Source organism: Echinops telfairi, unplaced genomic scaffold (genome assembly GCF_000313985.2).
Source record: "Echinops telfairi isolate 266 unplaced genomic scaffold, ASM31398v2 ScPeMD7_18;HRSCAF=68, whole genome shotgun sequence".
NCBI classification, from domain to species: domain Eukaryota; kingdom Metazoa; phylum Chordata; class Mammalia; order Afrosoricida; family Tenrecidae; genus Echinops; species Echinops telfairi.
Genome location: NW_022103915.1, coordinates 55114902 through 55137639, shown reverse-complemented (window position 1 = coordinate 55137639; position 22738 = coordinate 55114902). Strand labels below are relative to the sequence as shown.

Below are 22738 nucleotides of genomic sequence, written 5' to 3'. Positions count from 1 at the left end.
GTTGCCTTGGTCTCCTGCTGCTTTATTCCAGGATAGGGATCTACTTGGCTTGGTCTCTTGCACTGTAGGTGGAAACCTCTAGGTGATAAGCTGAGGAATCCTAAGGCTCACCTAGTGTAGTCTCCCCTCGCAGGGCTAACTGTTACTCACTATCTGGATAGGTTTTATCTGGTTTTATCATTTATGGCAGAGGACAAGTCCTATAGAAGTTAATATTTCAGACAGGATCGAAAGTTCCTGGTCATACAGTTTTATTTTCAACCTCATCTATGTAAAACTAGGGGGAAAATACTTGGAAAATGTAGGAAGAAAAAGTATAAAGGTGTTTTGTTTTGGTTTTGACATTGTTTAGAATAGGAAAAAAGTACTTCTGATGATTCTCAGCAATGGGCTTGGTAGGCTTGTGGCACAGGTGGCAAGACTGAATATCTTTATGCTTTTATACTTCACCATTTTAGTTGCTAATGTGGGCGATTTAGAGCCCAGCTGTCATTCTAGAAAAATTGCATCCCCTTGGAAGATGCTGCTGAAAGAGTCCTTAGAGGGAATTTGGGGATTTCATTCCCAGAATACTAAGATTTATGTAAGGAACTCTGGTGGTGCATTTTGTTGCTAACCTCAAGGTCAATGTTTCAAAGCCGCCGGCCATTCTAAGAGAAAGATAAGGCTGTCTCTAGCGACGATGTACAGCCTTGGAAACCACAAGGAGCACTTCTGCTCTGTCCTGTAGGGGTCGCTTTGAGTCAGAACTGACTAGATGGCAGTTTTGGTTTTGGTTTTTTAAAAGAATTGTATTGAAGGTGAAAAATCAATCAATGATTTACAACTTGCACAGATGTTAGAGGCAAGAAAGACGTAGTCTCATCTAGTTCTCCAGGGAAAGCTCCTGCCCAGGACCCACAGCACGTGTCCGTAGTTCACTGTGCCCAATGTGAACATTCCGAAGTACAGAAGGCACTCGTTCCAATTGTTTTAAAACACCTGAATGATTTTGCCCCTGCCTAAGGCAATTGCTGGCAGTGTATACTGTAGCTTTCTTTAAGGAAGGAAGATGACAGCATTGCACCATTTGTGCCTGGCAATGGCCCTGACCTGAATGGTGGCTCAGCCCAGAATAGTCTGCACATCTGCTTTCTCCAGAATAAAATTCTGTAGGTCCAGCTCAGGTCTGGTTGCCGTTCCAGAATGATTAGAGCCATTGAAGAGTAGCATCAGGCAGAGGTAGGGTGGTTTCTGTTGTTTGTTTGGCCAATTTAGTTTGGTGTTTTAAAGCGCTTAACATCCTAGGTTGAGCTATTCTTCAGGGAGGATTAGCCTTGTTAATGCAGGTTAAGGTATAATTCAGATTTCCTTCTTCCACACCCCTTAAGAACCAGACTTTAAGTCTCTCTCGAAACATAATAGGATAAATACTTCAAGAAGGAATGCTCTCCTTTGACATGATGAGGGGAGGAGAGAGACTTATATCACACAACCAGAAAATTCGGTGAACAAGTAGATCAAATGCAAGTGACTTAACTGTACCGTATGTTCAGTGACTCACTGTTGGATTATGTTGACACGCCAGAGAGCCCAGTTGTTCACTCTAAAGTGGTTTTTATTCCTGGTATCTTTCAAATGTGTGGGTCATCATTGCAGTGGTCTTGGTGTGTGCCTTTATTTCAAAACCCCAGTTGAAAAGAGTTTCAAAAATAAGACCTGTGGATCAGTGTGTGGCAAATGGAAAGTGACTACATTAATGTATATACCATTTGAAAATGAGATTTCAGACTTCATGAGAATGGAAACTTCATGGTTGTTATCTTCCCAAAGTAAGCCAAGGGAATTAAACCACAAACGGCAGCTTCTGAGTGGCCCCCTGGGCAGGGGTTGAGGTGGTGGTGGGATAGGGAATGCAGCCTTGCTCTTTTCGCCAGACTAACCTTCCCAGTCCCCTCTGTGCAGATCGGCTGCTGTGAGGGGAGCCCTAGGGGTACAGGGAGGGAGGGTCACTGAAGTTTTGAATTGTTGATCTCTGTTCAGTGATGACTTTCTTAGGAGAAATACATATCTTTTAATGTGTTAGAGGTCAAATACCTGCATGATAATAAAAATGATAAACATTTTGTGAAGTTACAGTGAAGGCACACACATATAGCCCTTTTTAACATTTCCTTTAAGGGCTGTAAAAACTAAAAATAAGAACTGTGAAATGTTTACTTTTAGTGACTAAAAGAAATAATCATTTTCTCTTTCTAAATTGACACTTTCAGATGTTTTTATGAGCTTATGTCACAGCTGTGTCTCCAACGAATGCACCCCCAAAACCGTTGCCCTCACGTGGATCCTGACTCTTAGCATCCCTGTGGGATGGAACAGAACTGCCTCCTATGGGTTTCCAAAGCTGTAGTCCTGCAGAAGCTGCTACATCTTTCTCCCACAAAGCAACTGGTGTGTTTGAACTGCCAACCTTTTGGCATGCAGCTGAGCAGTTTAATAACCAGTGGATTACCGCACAAAGCCCCCCAAAGGGGTGTTAAATAAGGACCTTTAGAATGATGTAAAGGCTTTATGGAATAGCTAGCAGACTCATTGACTTTGTAGTCTGTTGATTGTGCTTTTGATCTTTAATGGTAAAGAGTGCTTCGGCCCATGTGTATGACTCTCTTGCTGTTTGTTAATTGTACCAGTAGACTTTAAAAAATTCATGGGAAAAACTAAAAAACAGATCATGGATTTTTCCACAAATTTTTAAAATCCCCAGCAAATGTGTGTGTGTGTGTGTGTGTGTGTGTGTGTAAGAGAGAGAGAGTCCACCTGCAAATCTAGCTCATAGGGGTGTGTCCTGGGAACAATGTAATCTCAGTCCCATAATTTATGCATATAATATAAAAATTGAATTCCTAGTCCCTCAATGCCTTTACCTGGCTTCATGAAATTCTTTACATGCGTCAGGTTGGAAGACAAGCTTTTATATTTGCATCAGGGTATATTTAATTCTAGACAAAATTTTTGGCTTTTTCTTGGCTTTCTATTTAAATATATAAAAAAGTGAACTCTCAGAGAATATTACTAGATTAGCTTAAATTATTTCACTGTGGGAGTATTTTTTGATAGAATTTAGAGAAAAATCTTGAAAGAAAATGCACAGCTGGGACATGAAACTGCCTCTTCATCTTGGCCAGTTCATTCCTCTAAGGTGTCAGGGTTTTTTGCTTATAAACTTAACTTGGACTAGATCATCTTTAAGATATATCACAACAATTACGTTTTCATTTGCTCTTTGTATTCCATTTCTTTCATTTGATAGAATGTAGAAACTTGAAAATTAATATATTCCCCCATCACAAAATTTGTTAAAAACTCCTATAAGAAAAATTAACAACACTAGAAACTCTGCCTTAGGTTTTCTTAACTTTCGGAACCTTGGTGATCATTTTGGGCAACTGTTGGATTGCTGCTAGCCACAGCTGAGTCGGTCAACCCTTCCAGCCTCTACACGAGAGAGGGGTAGGCTCTGTGCTCCAGTAAAGCTTTACTGGAGCTTGGAAACCCTCTATGGGATCCCTGTTATTCAGTGGCCATGGAACTAGTCATGTAGTTCTTAGTTGCTGCCAACCCCATCCTGACTCTTGGAGAGTGGGAATGCTCCAAAGGCGGAGACTTTGCAGAAGTAGATCGCCGTCTGTTTTCAAGGAGTCTCTGGTTGGATTGGAATTACCAACAACCGTTCAGCTAGGATTCAAGTACTCAGTGCTACCGAAGGACTCCAGTCAGGTGGTAAGTGAAATCATCTTTTATAAAAATTGCTTTCGTATGTTGGTATTTGACTGTCTGTGTGCAGTCTTCAATAGATTTGTGCCGTACATTAAATGGAGCAGGGTGCTATGGTAGGATTTCATATTTGACCTAGCTACGTCTCTTAAAAATGGGGTCACCTTTCATTAGTCATTCGTAATATTCTGAACACCAGTCCTTCTGACTTTTTCAAATTGTGAAATAATTACATAGTATACACGTCTGTGTCCATTTTAAACAGTACTCGTAGAACAACACCACTGTATCCACTACTAAACTTAACAAAAAAGCGTTCTTAGCTGGCCCTTTCTGACATATCCTTCACCTTAGCCCCTGACACTGTTATTATAGTTTTGAGGTTAATTGTTATCACATATACCTTGTGTGTTTGTGTAATGGCTCATTGTTTTCATTTGGCCCATTTTTTACTCTTCTGTGTAGATGCAGTGGTTCTCAACCTGTGGGTTGTGACCTCTTTGGGGATCGAATGACCCTTTCACAGGGGTCGCACAATTCATAAAAGTAGCAAAATTACAGTGATGAAATAGCAACAAAAATAATTTTATGGCTGGGGGGGGTCACCACAACACAAGGAACTATTAAAGGGTTGCACATTAGGAAGGTTGAGAATCACTGGTTTAGAGAAATCTAATCAAATTGTAGGTTTTCTTCTATAATGTAATTTTTGCTCAACATCGTTTTTGAGCAAGAAGTGGGCTTAAGCAATCTGTCCTTGTTAATGTGTAGCTGTGGTTCACTGATGTCCTCTGCTGAATTGCTTTAACATATCATATTTATTTATTCTACTGTCTGGTAACACTCGTGTTTCCAATTGCATGTATCCTTGATGCTGCTGCTGCTGTTCCGAGTCATTGAACGACAGAATCCTTTTGTCATGTTACAAGAAAGCTAGCAACTTCCAAATGTTTCCTTGAATCTTTGTTAAAGGCATTGTATTCTCTTTGATTAAAAAAAAAAGAAGAAGAAGAAGATATTTCAGGGAGAAAAATAAAGTTAATTCCACATATTACTACCAGAGAAGTTTGCTGTGATTTCACAGTAAAATCATTATCTAGAAAACTGCAGTTCCTGTGTCAGAGAGATGGAGTACAAGTCCCATGAATGAAGGAATCAAAGATTTCATTGTGGAAATTAGAAGCAGATGCCTCTTAGTTGAATTTTCCCTGAGAACAGCACTTTTTGTTGGCGATGTCATGCTAGAAATTCATCTTGGTTGAAAGGAATTTTTGTGCTTGGTTGCTAAACCTGATATGACTTCTGAATACAGATGGCTGTTAAAAAATAAAGTTTCTCTAGTCTAGTTTAAAATTCATGCATTTTACAATTGTCTCTCTTCTTGGTGTTGGTTGCCTGTGTAGCATCCCTCTCCACCCCCAACTTCCTAGTGGTGCCTGTGTAGTTCCGGGGAAGCTGATCTCACCTCTAGCTCGAGAAGTGGGTTTAAGCAATCTGGCTGTCAAGTCTGGGCCAGCGAGTTGGAGGGGCTTGTGATGTAACACATCCCGGCTGGGTGGCTTAGTGTTCCTCGTTGGCTCTATAGTCTGCGAATTTGGCTACTCTGGTAGAGGAGGCTTACTTTAAGATGGAGCTGGTGCCTCGTTTTCAAACCACCTGTCTTACTTTCAGGTTTCAAGTTATTTTGCTTCCTAAGTCTCCCTTATAGCATTTAAGTTGTTCTATTGTGCGTGCTTAGCATAAACTAAGGTTGAAAAATAGTCTCTGTCTTTGATACTTGGACTACTCCAGTGAATCTTATCAGCAGCCTTTTAAGGGGGAAAATTACCCATTTCCTTCCTGGCAATTAAAAACATTTGTGTTGTAGCTCACAATCCAAGATAAAATGTAGGTAACTGCTTTTTTGTGTCTCTTCCCCCCACCCCCACCCCACTGGATAACTGCTCACTTTGGGAAACATTGGCCTGGAGTTTGATTGTTGACTCAAAATATATGAACATCTTTATCAGTCTTACTACAGAGAAATCCATATTGGTTGTAGTGATTTGTGATTCTAACCACAGGTTGCCAGTACATTGATTTCACTAATGTTTCTCCTATTTGAAGGTTGCCCTCATGCAACCTTTTCTACAGCGAAGGAATAGCCACATCATTTTATTCACTAGTATTTAGTATGAGCATTCTTTGGTTCTTGAGCACTACTACCTCCTAGAGAAAGTAGATTTCATTGCTCAAATACAAAAAAGAAATCATCTATTGGCTACAAACAGGAGAAAAATAGTATTTTTACAAGAAATCATGATGACTGAATCGATCATGACCATCACATATTACTCAAAGTAAAGCAGATCGTCCATTGCTTTATACTTGAAGCCCTAATGTTATATGGTAATATATAGTATACACCCTAGATTTTTGTATGTTAATACCCCATTCAGTAATAATCAGCACACCTGTCCCATTTCAGAGGTGAGGAAAATGGGCATAAATGGGCTTGAGGGCAGCAGGTAGTTAGCGTCAGAACCAAGGTCATACTCCAGTATTTGGGCTTGGAGGCCAAGGTTGTAAGCAGCACAGTACACCGTGCGCTTTCCTACATCCCCTCTCACCAAACTGAGTCTTTCCACCGATTCTGCATCAATCCTGAATTTCAAGTGACATGGATAGCCATGCATAGTAGTATAGTAAAAATGTTATATTCTTTTTATAATCTATGTTAGATTACACTTGGTAATTAGTTAAATGATTTTCCCCTTGCAAAATTTATAAAAATAGATCCAGAATTTAGAGCTGCTTTTGCTATAATTGTTGCCATTATCCCATAAGTTCAAAAGATGACCAGTTCTCAAAAGTGTGTATCAACTTTCAATGTATCAAATGTTCCCCATTTATGTTGTTTGCAAAGAAAGCATTTTTCCCCAGCTACTGTAATTTTTTACAACTGGACAACACCATAAAAGCATTCAGCATGTCATGTTTCCGTAAAAACACATTGTCATCTTTAGTAAGGCATGACCGCTCACTGACCAATTAGTATTCAAAATGAGATGGTCCTTTGTTGATGAAAATTACTGTTTTGAGAATGATGAGGATAACGAATGTACAGATGTGCTTTATACAATTGATGTATATACAGATTGTGATGAGAGTTGTATGGCCCCCCAATAAAATGATTTTTAAAAAAGAAAATTACTGTTAAATCAGTTGCTCAATATGGTTTATCTGCTTTAAAGAATGTACCCATCATTCCTATAAATCACTTGCTACGGTGTTCTTAGGGAATGGCAGTATTTGAATAGTAGCCCAAGCCCTTAAACTTTTCTGTTACTCAGATTGCTTTTTCCCTACGTTTAGATATTCTCCTTTGTTTCAAATATATGAAACTTTAAAACTTAGAGCTTTTCTTTTTTCAAATAAATATTGGTGTGGGCATAGCCAGTGGTAGTATATTCTCAGTGAGTGAATGGATGTGTCCAGTTTCTTCTTCGAATGACTATATTTTCTCAACCTTTGAGTCAATTCTGACTCACGGTGACCTCTTCAGTTGCAGAATTAGCTTACCAAAAAGAAGATAAAAAAGACAATTTGTTGGCTCACTCTATGAAAATTCCTAGGAATAGTTTCTAGCTTCAGACTCAGCTAGATGCAGAAGTTCAAGTGATGCAATTGGGATTCTCTCTGAGAGTGAGTCCCTTTCCTCTGTAATGGCTTCCTTCTCAGGCAAATTCTGATTATGTAGTCCGAAGATGACTGCCAGTAACTCTAGGCTCACATCCTTATCCTGATTAGCATTTATGCGACAACCTTCCCAGAGGAATTCAGACTCTTCTTGGGTTACATGTGCACCCTTTATACCAGGTGCACACCCTTCACTGCAAATGCTAATACCATATTGGGCCAGCCTGGGGCCACATCTTTACCCTGTGGAAGCCAGGAGAACGCACTGTAAGTAATAGTCCCACTGGAAAAATGGGGGAAGGGCACTCTTCAATGGAAAGATTGTGAGAAGCAGATTAAAACACAAACTCTACATTCCTCTCATTAGCCAACCAGTGTACATTTGCATCCATGCAATCACACACCTTTTCATTTTTACATACAGTGAACCCTCGTTTATCGCGGTTAATCGGTTCTAGACCCTACCGTGATAAATGAAATTCCGCGAAGTAGAATTCCTTATTTGTAAATCAAATATTTTCGTAGTTAGAGCATAGAGGACATGAAAAAACACCCTTTAGTCACCATTACACTCGTATTACCCAATTTATTAAACAAAAAAGGGAAAATACAGTAAAACATTTTGGACGTTACAATTATCATTTATTATTTATTATATTATTTATGGCATCAAGCGTGTACAGTATGAGCCCATCAGTGGCAGTAATGACAGAGCATGCGCTGTTACGCAAAAACCGCGATAGAGTGAAGCCGCGGAAGTCGAAGCGCGAAGTGGCGAGGGTTCACTGTATATAAGCTTTCCAAAGTGTGAGCCACCTAATATACTGTAACTGCCCCACTTACAACGAATCACACACTTCACTGCTTCACCCCGAAGGTGGTGGTATGGTAGTTGTTAGGTGCCACCAGGCCGGTCCTGATCTCTAGCAACCCAGTGCACAGCAGAGCGAAACAATGCCTGCTCCCTCACCAGCCTCACAATTGTTCTCATGCATTGTTGCAGCCACCGTCTCAATCTGTCTCATCCAGGACCTTCCTCTTTTTTGCCGCCCCTCCATTTTACCAAGCGCGACGTCCTTCTCCAAGGACTGGTTTCTCCTGACAGCATGTCCAAGTACTTGAGATGAAGTCGCAGGATCCTTGCTTTCAGGGAGCATTCTGACTGTACTTCTTCCAAGACATATTTGTTTGCCTTTGGGGGGCAGTCCACGGTACTCTCAGTATTCTTCACCAGCACCGTAATTCAAACGCATCAATCCTCCTTTGGTCTTCTTTATTCAGGTCCAACTTTCACACATATGAGGTGATCGAAAATACCATGGCTTGGGTCAGGCTCACCTTAGTCCTCAAAGTAACCTCCCTGCTTTTCATCACTCTAAAGAGGTCATGTGCAGCAGATTGACCCAGTGCAATTCATTGATCTCTTGACTGCTGTTTCCATGAGCATTGATTGTGGATCTAAGCAAGAAAAAATTCTTGACAACTACAATCTTTTCTGCATTTTATCTTGATGTTACCTACTGGTCCAACTCTGAGGATTTTCTTTTTTTCCTGTTATTTTAGTGATCTTTTGCTTTCATCATGTATGATGGGTTTTTTTATTATTATTTTAATGTTCTTGATGTTATCTCATAACTTGTCTGGTCTTGGGTCTTTAGTGTCCTGTGAGTCAAATTTATTCTTGAAACGGTCTCTAAGTGTAGGGAGGATATAGTAAAGGTCACACTTTGGCTCTTGTGGACTTGATTTAATTTGCTTTAGCTTCAACTTCAACTTGCATATAAGCAGTGGATGGTCTGTTACACAGTGAGCCCCTGCCTTATTTTGATTGATGGTAATGTAGTCCTCTAGCACCTCTTCCTCAGACTGTTTGATCCCTGTGTATTCCATTCAGTCCACGTGAATAGTTAACATGTGTGTTGTTGAAAAAGGGTATTTGCAGTGAGTAAGTCATTGACCTTGCTGAGTTTCACTATCCAGGCTGGCTTGGTCTCTAGTCAAGGCAGTATTTTCCTACCGCTGCGCTTTCTTCATTGGTCCCAACGTTCACATACTTATCACCAGTAATTATTAATGCATCCTGATTGTATATTAGAGCAATTTCAGATAGCAGAAATTGGGGGGAAATCTTTCGTAATCATTGGTAGATTTCCCAAATTGTAGCCCAGTGGCACATTTGGCTGCAGGTTCCCGTTTCCTAGGTGATACTCATTCCTTTGCTCAGGTGTACATTCATTTTCTTGATTTTCCAAGCATGACTTATCATTTCATGCCCCCCCCTAAATCTACTTTAGCTAATACTTCTTAACTCCTAATCCTACAAAGCCAACCTTACTATCATGCCCATTTTACAGATGGAGAGTCAGGCTCCAAGAGTACATGTTTTACCCAAGGTCATACAGGCAAATATTGTACATTGCAGGTTAGGGCTCAGATTTGACTGATTAGAGAGGTTAACACCATCTTCTTAATCAGTAGGCTATGTTTTCTGTGGACAGACTGAAAGTCAGCTATATGGAAGGTGGTCTTAGCCTTTTCATAGTCTAGACCGATAGGGAAAAAGAAGGACAGAGAAAGAAACAGACACTCACTGCCACTGAGTCCATCCCAGCTCATCGCGGCAACCCTATAGGACAGGCTAGCTCCGTCCGTCCCTATAGGTTTCTGAGACTGTAACTCTTTAAGGGAGTAGAAAGCCTCAGCTTTCTCCTGTGGCGCATCTAGTGCTTTCAAACCGCAGCCCAGTGCATAACCCACTACACCGCCAGGGCTTCTAGGAACATACACCACTACATGCAGAAGGACATGGTTCATTCCCTCTCTGCGTTCAGGTCTCTGCTCAATGGGCAACCTATCAGAGGTGTTCCTGTGACTACCCTGCATGAAATAGCGTGTACACCAATGCCTTATCTCCATCAACTCTCTCATCCACTTAGGAGTTTCTTTTTTCGTCATAGTACAAATCATGCTATCTATTTTTTCACTCTTTTTCCACTAGAGCAGGGTGTTTTCCAGTTGAGTGTGATATCCCACCAGCAGCAGCATAGTAGGTGTTTCAGTGCATGTATGCTAAATAAATAAATGGTCAAATGAACAAAGCAGACTTCATCTCATCAAAGCATTCTCATATCACTTTTAAGATACAATTCCAGAATGATCTTAGCCACAGCATTCATACATACACTTAATTCTTTTTGTGACTGTGCCTTCCCATGAGCTGGGCATGAGAGTTGCCCAGTAGGTGCTTTGGGGAGCATGGTAAATGCTATCATCTTAAGCTTCTTGACAGTAAACGAAGCAAGGAACCCATTCAGGAATGGGGCATATCTTCCAGTGCACTGTTGTCTTCTGCGTTTTAGCAAGTAAATATTAGGAGACCAGATGGTGCAGGGTGATAAGCATTGGACTGTTAACCACAAGGTTACAATTCAAATTCCCCAGTTGCGCAGCAGGAAAAAGATGCGAGACTGCCCTACAAAGATTTACAGTCTCGGAAACCGCCAGGGCATTTCTACTCTGCCTGCAGGGTCATGAAGAGTTGCAATATGGACAAATTGGCTGTGCATTCGTTTTAGCTTTGGGTTTATGTGTGTAACTTGTACTTAATACATATGTGATGATTAGATTAAGAGAGATTCTAAAATCAGGTTTACTAAGATATTTATTTGCCTTTCCTTCTTTCGTTAGATAATAATGATACCATATTGGCTATTATAATTAAAGCCTACTGAATCGTGCTCTTCTTATTGTAATCTTTTATCACATTATCATCCTTTCAATGTTTTCAGAGAGATCGTCCCAGTATTGAGAATTCTCCTTTATCTACAGCCAAAATGAAACTATATATTTCAGATAGGAAATTTTGGATGATCACGTATTTGTTTTTTGGTTTTGATTTTTTTTTCTTTTTTATCATTTTATTAGGGGCTCATACAACTGTTATCCCAATCCATACACACATCAATTGTGTAAAGCACATTTGTACATCGTTTCTCAAAGCATTTTCTCTCCATTTAAACCCCCGACATTAGTTCCTCATTTTTCCCCTCCCTCCCCGCTCCCCCCTCCCTCATGAGCCCTTGATAGTTTATAAATGGGTATTTTGTCATATCTTGCCCTGTCCGACTCTCCCTTCATCCACTTTTTGGTTGTCTGTCCCCCAGGGAGGAGGTCCCACACTGTTCCATGTAATCGGTTCCCTCTTTCCTACCCATTCTCCCTTTACCCTCCATGTTTGAGTAACTTTTTAAGTGGGCACGGGCGTGATGGAAAGACCTAGGTGGACACTGCCCACATGGGAGAAACAGGTTGGATTCCCGGCCAGTGTACCTCATGCAAAGCCACCATCACTCTGTGAGAGGAAGATCGTGTGCTGTTACAATGCTGAAGAGATTTCAATGGAGCTTCTGGTCTAAGACAGACAAGGAAGGAAGGACTGGCGATCTTACAGTTCACCAAGTCTCTGTGGCCCTTTTCTCCTGTGAACATGGTTTGCCAGTAGTCAGGGAATGAATGTGGCAACTAGTGACAGTGACAGCTTTGTAACTAGTGGGGTATATCAGGAAGTAACACTGGGGTTAAGACTAGAGTAGGGGAATTTTATATTTTGAGTATTTTATTTGTATAGTAGGGGGTTGTAGTAGAGGGCATTGGTTTGAGAAAAAATGGCAAATGGGATTTGTTCATGATTTACAGCTGCTTTTTTGTTGCCTCCAAACAACAACTTGGTTTGAATTTTTGTCGGTAATCCTTTCTGTCTTTGGACAGATAAAGTCATCTTGGAGTGGGAAATATGCGTGTGTGTACCACCCCCCCTACCCACATGACCACCACCCTACCTCACACACACACACACACACACACACACACACACACACACTGAGTTGGAACTTAGCACACAGAATAAGTAGCCAGGGGCTTGTGACTAATTTTTATTAGCTTATATTGCTGTAAATTCAACCTATTTCTTCTCCCTCTGTCCAATTTAAGATTAAATTACATACTGCAGTATATTAGAGAGATGGCTATTTTGTTGTTTCACTGGAACCTTTTAATCAGCTTTAATACTGTCCTGGGTAAAGTAAAAACTTAATCCTTTCTCTCTTTTAGGGATTTTCTAGTTTGGCATCCTCAGAGCTGAGGAAGCAGTGGTGAAAAGGCGCTGCTTCTTACAAACTCTGCTTTTATTAACTTTCCTTCAATAATCCTCTTCCAATCTTCCTGAACATTGCATTATTGGAACCCTAAAATAAATAAAATTTGTGCCAAAATCAAATTTTCAAATCATTTTAATGAAGCTCTGGAAATATCCCAAGCCTTGGGAGATATTACTTTCCTGATTTATATTTTAAATTCTAGAAAGTAGGTCGGTAGAAATATTGCCATTAATTGGTTTAATAATAAATGCAAAATTATAGGACAAGCTCAATTTTGAAATATAGATTTAAATGAGAAGAAATTATACAGCAGAATTCATAGCATTTAAGGATTTGAATTTAAATAAGATGCATTTAATCATAGCTTATTATTTCTTCTTGAAGAGATTTTGTACACCAAAAAGAAGGCCTGAATGTTGAGAGATGTAACTACATGAAGAAAAAAATTAACATGGAACCTACCATCAGTTTGTCTTACTGTAGTAGCTTATATGATGCTGGAAGCTTTGTCACCAGTATTTCAGGTACAATCTGGGTCACCAAGGATGGCTAGGTTTCAACAGAGCTTCCAGATTAAGACAGACTAGGAAGAAAGGTTTGGCAATCTACCTCTAAAAGCAATGAAAACCCTACGGTTCATAATAAACTGTTTACAGATAGAGTCCTGGAAGATAAGCCCCTGGGAAAGGGACTCAAAATACATGGGCTACAGAAGTGAACTTGTGTACCTGGAATCCTGAAGGTGGCCCAAGACCAGACAACGGTCTGTCTTACTGCGTATCAGTCGGCCAGTTTGATGATCACTAACAACTGTCATATCTGACAAGGAAATCTCTAGGAATAGTTTTACAGGACTTTAATAGGTGTGCCTTGGGAAAAAGTAGTATGTACTCAAGTCAGCTTGGGAAGTAGGGAGTTAAACAAATACAAGTGGTTTCTGTAGGATTTCTCAGAACCTTTAGTGCTTTCTGAGGGTCTGAGAGGCGGTGTGGCTATAGGGCAGTGCTTTCCAAACCTAATAATATTCTGAGCATACAAACTTGAACCATTCTGGGAATTTATAGCTCTAAAAATGTTGAGGCTATTGGGAAAATGTTTTCCCAGTTATGCTAACGATGTGATGTCATTCACATATGTTACATGTGTAAAACCCCAGTTCTACAACTTTATATTACTTTTCCAAACTCATTAAAAATAGGAAATATCTGCCACCATTTTAAAATGACATAAGATGTTCTTGCCAATGCAATAGACATAAAACAAGAACGAAAAGACTGTGATTGTTGAAAAATGGAGAGAAATTTTATTATTTGGCAGACAAATTCTATACATCAAGAACCTGGGGGAAGTAGAAAAATAAAATCTATGTATTTAATAAACTGGTTAGTTCCTTGAGGTGACCAGAATGCAGTTCTTTTATTATACATACGCGGTTTGATCTATAGATTGGCGTACTTTTTCTATGTATTAACTGTTGGCTAGATAATCAATAGAATGGTTAAGGTTGCATCGTCAGATTAGAGAATCGGGGGAAGTAGTGCCATGCAATTTTGGAAGAACGGAGTAATCCGTGACAGTGACCCTGGGGCGATGGCTGCTGGGTCAGAGGGCCGTGGCTTCCTTTGGCAGAGCCACGTTGGTGCATGAAGTGGAAACCTGCACTGTGGGGATTGAAGAAGGAATGTAATGCAAGAGCCCAGACATGTCTTTGAGTTTGATCATGATGGAACTAAAAAGCGAGGGAAAGAGTATTCTGTTGTTTGGTTTGCTTTTCCCCAGAACCTTCATTGTTTCCCCCTTGAGAATGGAAACTCCTCAGAGGCAGGGCCTGGGCTTCCACGAGCCCTGCTGCACATCGGCCTGCTGTGAGAGTGGGCGCTTCCCATTGGGCTTTCAGGTTAGGCTCAGCAGTTCTCAACCTGTGGGTCGCCACCCCTTTGGGGGTCAAGCGACCCTTTCACAGGGGTCGCCCGATTCATAACAGTAGCAAAATGACAATGACGAAGAAGCAACAAAAATAATTTGATGGTTGGGGGGTCACCACCACACGAGGAACTGTATGAAAGGGTGGCGGCCTGAGGAAGGTTGAGGACCACTGGTTTAGGGGAATGACTGAGTGGAGACCTGAAAGATAATTGGTAGTATGCAAAGTGAGGGAGAACACTTGAGGGGTCCTCCTTGGTTGAACGAGGCAGCTCTAGCGTTTGGTCCCGGCCCGGGCTGGGTCCGCTGAGCCGGTGCCAGTCAGAGCGTCTGTGCTGCTCTTCCCAGCCTGTGCCTGCACCTGTCTCACTGCCTTGATTCACCGGCCTCCCTTTGGGCTTCTTTACAGCTATGACTCCTGCACTGTCCAAAGGCACGATGTTCCCCCTGGAGGGCATGTGATGAGTCGGAGAGCTTGGCTTCAGAGTGCTCGGAACCTGAGGAACTGCCGAAGACTCGGTGCCCGGCCCTGACCACCAGAGAGCCCGCAACACAATGAACAAACTGAGCTTCCATAGCAACAGAGTCATGCAGGACCGCCGGAGCGTGTGCATTTTCCTTCCCAACGACGAATCTCTGAACATCATCATCAACGTGAGTAGACCCAGCCTTGCTGCTGCTGCTGCTACTGCTGCCGTTCATTACTGCCAAGTCCGTTCTGACTCATGGGGACTTAACGTGTGCAGAGTGGCACTGCTCCAGGGAGGATTCCCAAGGCTGTGACCTTTCAAAGCAATTGCCAGGCCTTTCTTCCAAGGCACCTCTGGGTGGGACTGAGCCGCCAGTCGGTTCGTCGTCAAGTGCTGAGCCAGAAGTTTGTGCCACCCAACAACTCCTAGATCAAACTTTAAAAATGTCTAACTATTGAGTTTCTTCTAGTGACCACATTCAAGTCAGTGACAGTTGGTTAAGAACGAACGAGTTCCAGAATGAGATCAGTACCCTTGTCGGGGTTCGAAGGGGTCAGCATGTGCTTTAAAGAACTGTGCTGTTGTGGTCAGGTGCTGTCAAGGTGGTTCTGACTCATGGCAAGCGACCCTGCGCCCGGCCTGCACCATCCTCACAGTTGGCCTTATGTTTGAGTCCCGTGTTGCAGCCACTGGGATCAAACCGACAGCAACAGTTTAAAAACTCAGACGTTTTGGCAGGCAGTGAATTTATGTTAATTGAAGAGGAACCAATTTGAAAAGAATAGTGTACAACTTGCATGTAATGATGTCATAGGGTTGTACATGCAGAAATTGTTGAATTGCTGTATTCTGTTCCATATTTTTTCAACAACAGCAATAAAGAAATATGATTTATGTCCCTTTGTATATGTATCTATAAGCAATTACATATATGTGCATATAGACAAATAAATCACAGTGGCTGCAACAATAGATTCGAGCATGATAGCAATTATAAAAATGGTACAAGACCGGGTATCAAAAAGGAAGAAGGGAGGGAGGAAGAGAGGGAGGGAAGGAACAACGAGCGAAGAAACAAAGCAAGGGAAAAGGGAAGTTGGCAAGCAACCACAGGCATAGAATTATGAGTGGCATAAAATTTGAGAATTCTGGCTACTGTTTTATAACAACACATACTCGGCTGTTTTAAAACTTTGTTGAAATATAACTTCTATTGGAGGATAATATAAATTGACTTTGAAAATGTTTCCCCTCCTCACCTTCATATGCAGTGATAGTAATTGTCAGCTTTATATCTGTCTGGATTGTTTTAACAGTAGCTTAAGGGGAGCCAGTTTCAAGAAGGAGGTGCGTGGGCTGTACACCTGAGCACTGTTCTGGTTCATAAAAGAGTCAGCTTTTAGTTGACATGAGCATTGAGGGATATCAAACTGCTTAGCTCTTAAAAATCAAGTGATAATTTGCTTACAGCAAAGTATGGGTGTCTTAACATGTGCTGCGATATAAATTTTGACAGGAGCATGTGTCTGGGTAGCCTCCATCTATGTCGAAACAGAAAGTGCTCTCAGCATCCCAGATAAGCCTTCTGTGGCTCCGAGTCCATAACCTTTACCCAAAGGGTAGCGGTGCTTCTGAGCTCTGTTGGCATCGAGCACTTTGCTTGGTTTTGAATTTCAGACAGGTAAAATAATGTGATGTATTCTGTTGTGTCTGGCTTCCTTCACTCGACACTTGACCCATGAGATCCATCCATGCTGCTGAGTGTAACAACATCTTTCTCATCGTCACGTGATACTCACTTTTATGGATAGGCCCAATTTATTTTCCTATCTACTGTTGTTATATATTGGATTATTATGAATGAAGTTTATTGTGGGCTATTTTTGTGGCTGCATATGTGTGTATACATTTCTGGGTTCAGACACAGGACTTGAGTTGTGAATTATAGAGTATACGTATGTTTGGCTTTAGTAGAGACGGATGAACACTTTTATAGAATCATTATCAGGCATAATATCCCTTTTCTATTGTTAGTTGAGCCTGGGTAGCCTCTTGGTTACATGTTTGGCAGCTAACCGCAAAGGCAGCAATTAGAAATTACCAATGGAAGACGGGGCTTTCTATGCCCATAAAGAATTACAATCTCAGAAACCCACAGGAGCCAGTCTTCCTTACCGTATAAGGTCACCATGAGTAAATCAACTCAGTGGCAGTGAATTTTGAGTTTTGGAACTTTTCCTATTGTTATCTCTGTTATCTTTTTTTTTTTTTCCTCCTTAACTTCTCGTTGTGATTTGGCCAGTGGTTTACAGAACAAATCAGTTTCCCATTCAAGAAGCCATACACATTTAATTTTCAATTCCTTCAGTGTAACATTGCGTATCCCACTTCCTCCCAGCAGAGATCGGTTACAGTGTAGCATGGCTTATCCCACTTCCTCCCGGCAGAGATTGGTTACAGTGTAGCATGGCTTATCCCTTTCCTCTCTGTGTTTCCTGTTTCCATTGCTCAGTTTCTAACCCTCTGGACTTTGCCCTTGGATAAATGCTGCCCTTTTGATCCCAGATGGTTGATTATTGTTAAACATTTGTGTTCTTTCTCTCAGTAATTAAATTCTGATGAAATTGTGGAAAATATTGCCTTTGTGAAAGTCTTGACCTAGTTTCTTTTGTCATATACCAGCTATATGTTAAAGCAATTACTCCATAAAAGAATATAGAAAATGCTATACTGAAGATAAGTGACATATAAGTAGCTTCATGAACGATTTAGGTAGAAGAAGATATTGCTAGGTGAAGAAAGCTGATGGTGCCCGGCTATCAAAATATATAGCGTCTGGGGTCTTAAAGGCTAGAAGGTAATCAAGCGGCCATCTAGCTCAGAAGCAACAAAGCCCACATGGAAGAAGCACACCAGCCGGTGCGATCACAAGGTGTCGAAGGGACCAGGTATAAGGCATCATCAGAACAAAAAATCTTACCATAGCGAATGATGAGGGGAGTGGGGAGTGGAGACCCAAAACCCATTTGTAGGCCACTGGAGATCCCCTTGCAGAGGGGTCTTGGGGAGGAGATGAGCCAGACAGGGTGTGATGTAGCAATAATGAGAAATACAACTTTCCTCTAGTTCCTAAATGCTTCCTCCGCCCCCCCCCCCCCACTATCATGATCCGAATTCTACCTTGCAAGTCTGGCTAGACCAGAGGAGGTACACTGGTACAGATAGGAACTGGAGACACAGGGAATCCAGGGTGGATGATCCCTTCAGGACCAGTGGCGTGAGTGGCGATACTGGGAGCGTAGAGGGAGAGTGGGTTGGAAAGGGGGAACAGATTACAAGGATCTATATGTGACCTCATCCCTGGGGGACGGACAGCAGAAAAGTGGGTGAAGGGAGATGCCGGACAGGGCAAGATATGACAAAATAATAATTTATAAGTTATCAAAGATTCATGAGGGAGGGGGGAGCGGGGAGGGAGGGGAAAAAATGAGGACCTGATGCCAGGGGCTTAAGTGGAGAGCAAATGTTTTGAGAATGATGAGGGCAATGAATGTACAAATGTGCTTTACACAATTGATGTATGTATGGATTGTGATATGAGTTTTATGAGCCCCTAATAAAACAATTTTTAAAAAATGAGGTGCAGATACCAAGGGCTCCAGTAGAAAGAAAATGTTTTGAAAATAATAATGGCAACAAATGTGCAATTGATGTATGGATTGTTATAAGAGCTGTAAGAACCCCCCAATAAAATGATCTTTAAAAAAGAAAAAGAATAAGATATTGCTTAGTATAATTATTTTGATTTTGGCCTGACAACCCCCAGTTTCTTTGATAACTTAATACAGCCTCATTCTTGCTCATAGGAATTGTCTGAGCATCAAGCCTGTTTACTGGATGAACTGTACCACATTTTGGGCAGACAGTCTAATAATTCCCTATATTCCTACCCAGAGTACCCAAAGTTCTTTTTGCATGTGTGAATGGTAGGCTATTATTTTTGCAGCATGGTTTTTTAAGCTTAATGAAAATTGGATCTCTCTCTTGCTCACCTTTTCTATTCAGTAGGCATGGTAAAATAAATTGAGACCTAATTCTGCTAATAGAGATGAAAGTGCTATTTGAGTTGCTTTATGCAGTTACACAAAATAGCTCCATTAATTTTCTTAAATATGCATAATCATGATTTATAGCAAAAGCACTTTAGAAACTTCTCTCACTTCCACTTATGTCTTTTCACCCCATGGAATAAGTATATGTGTGTGCATGTGAGGGTAAGCACACACACAAGATATGAAACAAAACCTGGCTAATTTCTGTTACGTAGAAGTAATATTAACCTCCCTTAGTGAGAAGTAGTGGAAGCTGACTTTACTTTTCAAAGGAATTAATTTGTACTAAAATCCTAGCTGAGGAAAATGATTGAGAAGAATGTATAATGAATGTTTTCTTAAAAAGTGAATGTACATCAGAATTACTTGGGAAGCTTGTTAAATATTCAGTTTATTAGACTCTATTCCTTACCAATGCTGGGGTATGTAGTAAATCTAAGAGGGGGCAAAGAAATCTGCATTTTAAAAAGATCTACAGTGAAGCAGGGCTCATACCTCACCCCATGTACAAAAAATAAACTCAAGATGGATCAAAGACCTAAATGTAAATCTCAGAGCTATAAATATCAGCAATTGGGAAATAGAGATGGACTTCAAAGACCTGTTGTAGGGCATAGACATGGTAGCAAACATTACAAAGGACACACACAGAGTAGGAGACAAAATACATCACAGGACCTACTACAAATAAGACACTACGCTCATCGAAAGAGGAAAATGAGAACCCCTGGGGTAGGGAAAGAATTTTTAACAATGACAGTGAACAAGGGACTAATCTCTCAAATCTATAGAAAACTGTTATACTGTAGTTCAAAAACTGGCATCCAAATAGCTAACAAACATGAAAAATGCCCATAAGCAATAGCCACCTAGGAGATGCAAATCAAAGCCATAAGCTATCACCTTATACCAGCAGTCATAGCCAATTCACACAAAACCAAAACAGCAAATGCTCCAGAAGGTGTGGAAAGATTGTACCACTCATCCACTGCTGGGGCGTGGGGAGGGTGGGGGGTGTCTAAATATTACAACTATGTGGAAAGTGATGTGGCGATACCCCCAAATAACTGGCATAGAAATTCCATATGAAGCCACAATGGCTGTGATGGTAAGAGTCATAACACGAACAGACACTGTTCACAATAGCACAACGTTGAAAGCACCCATATGCCCGTCCGTTGAAGACTGAATAAAGGAACTCTGGTGCGTGCACACAGTGAAATGCTATCCATCACTAAGAAACGCTGCTGAGACCACTAAGCACCTCGTCAAGTGGACGGACCCAGAGATCATTGTGCTCTCTGAGGTTAGTCAGTCATAAAAAGGACAAGTATTCGAGGGCACTGCTGTAAGGATGAAAACAAGGCAAAGACTTGCACACCCAAGATAGCAGACTTTGAAGATTTCCAAAGGAGGGAAGGAAAGGGAGGGCAGATGGAGCAAAACACTAGAAGGTAGACAGGTATTGACTTAGGCGAAAGGGCAGTTGAAAAAGTAGAAATGTTCTCTGCTTAGGAATTAAGATACACTATAGCAGCAACTACCGATGTGCCAGGAGTTATGTTGGGGACTAAATATATACAGTCCTCAATCACCCGTAGCACAGTTCTTATTCCCATTTCACAGATGAAGATAGCAAAGCTGAGGGACATTGACTCCACCAGTTAAAGCCATTGAGACATGACACTTGAATTCAGGCCTGTGTATTTAAGTACACCCACCCTCGCTCACACAAAGCACCTCAATTATTCCTCACAGAAGAGAGGCAGACGGACCTGCCTGCCTACCTGTGCTAGAAAGGGCACACATTGCTTTTACACTTATAAAGGCGGAGTTTACAGGTTACGAAACTAGTGCGTTATAGAATTAATATGAATCATCTCAAGACATTTCTCAACGATGATGATAGATTTATGAGCAACTAATATTTCATTTCTGTGGAATATATATATATATATATATATATATATCATGTACTGTTCTAAGGGCGAAGTCCCTGATATAACATCAACTATACTCCAACAAATAATAATTATGGAGAGGAAGGCAGGAAGTGGTGCTGACATGCAAGTCCTTCACCTGTTGGTTTAAAGTAACAGCATTTCTTTTTAAGTTAAAAGAAAAAGAATTATTTCATGTGAAATGTGTATAGGGGGTTACATTTCCGATCATCACCTCTACATTCAGTTGTTTGAACCACTCATAATCAGCCTCTCCCACCCCACACAGCCCTGGTATTCTTCCACCCCACCCAGTATAAGTGACTCCTTAGTAAAGTAGTGTTTATTCGTACCTTGGGGTACTCTGTTGATGAAACTGATTGGAGAGTCTGAACAACATCTCTTCAGATTTCTTACTCCGGGGCACGTAGACTCACTCCTCTGCCAAACCGGGCAAGTACGTAGTGAGACGAAAGGAGGGGCAGAGCTGAGTGGTCTGGAGGGGGCCCTAATGTGAGGGTCCGTCTTTTCATAAAAAATATTTTCTTTGTATCCAGAAAACAGCAGCTGATGGTTGTAGGGTTTGGGTGTAACAAGTTAACTAGCAAAAGTGCTTCATTGATATTTCAGTGTTTCATTTCTGAACACTTTTCAAACAAAAAAGGTTTGTTCTCTAGTAGTTGTAGTTGATAGACTGCTGTCTTTCTGCATAAGGAATTACTTAGTGCTTGGATTACACTGAATTCTCCGTGAGTTGAGTGCTTGCAAACACGCGCGGGGTGCACACGCGCCTGTTGTTGTAGAGTTGATTCCAGCCCTTGGTTCTGAGCAGAGCTGGGCTCCATGTGGTTTCAGTGGCTAATTTTTCACAAGTAGATCGCCAGACTTTTCTTCCAAGGGAGCCTCTGTATGGACTCAAACCAGCGTTCAGTTAACGAGTATGCAAAACGTTTGCATCACCCACAGAGTAGGTAAGAGCAGGGGATCCTCTCATGGGGGCTTTTCCTTATTAGGAAGAAGACCCAAAAGCCCGTTTGGGCATATTCTGCAATTTAAAAATAATAGCAGTTGCCTCAAATATTAGTTGTAGTCATTGTGCCAACAGGCTCATTGGCAGTCTATTAATGAGTTGCTGCCTTTCTCCAAGTGGAGTTAGCTTGGTACTCTGACATGCACCCAGCATGTTGGTCATTCTGATTTCTCCATGACTTGCACTATATTAGGGTCAATTTCAACATTGGGTAAATATTAAATATGGGACTTGGAAATTTGGGGTAATGAAACAGTTTTGAGTGATATGAATTGGAAAGTCTTCTCTCTTGGAGCCCTGGTGAGCTTGATGGGCTACTAGGTGGGCTGCCAACCTCAAGGGCAACAGCTCCACCCACCGGCTGCCCTACAGGAAAGGTAAGGCCGTCTGCTCCCACAAAGAGTGACAGTCTCGCATTGAGGGGTACTTGAGTGGAGGCCCAGTGTCTGTCTGCTACCTTAATACTTAACATATAAGTATATGCACATAGACCTATTTCCCTATCGTTATAATAACCTACCATTTCGTGATGTTCATTTTCCCAACAAAATGGTTGCATAAGCAAATGTGGTGAAGAAAGTTGATGGTGCCCAGCTGTCAAAAGATATAGCATCTGGGGTCTTAAAGGCTTGAAGGTAAACAAGCAGCCATCTAGCTCAGAAGCAACAAAGCCCAC

At 41.2% G+C, this 22738-nt stretch overlaps 1 protein-coding gene across 2 annotated transcripts in view; it reads left to right on the top strand.

Annotated features, from left to right (window-relative positions):
- The window catches only part of FRMD6 (FERM domain containing 6), a 78988-nt gene that overhangs the window by 18174 nt on the left and 38076 nt on the right, over positions 1-22738 (top strand). For both annotated transcript variants that reach the window (XM_004698585.2, XM_004698584.2), the window contains exon 2: positions 14920-15164. In XM_004698585.2, coding sequence (XP_004698642.1) covers positions 15066-15164 — 99 coding nt within the window. In that variant the 5' untranslated portion in view covers positions 14920-15065. The remainder of the gene's footprint in view (positions 1-14919; positions 15165-22738) is intronic.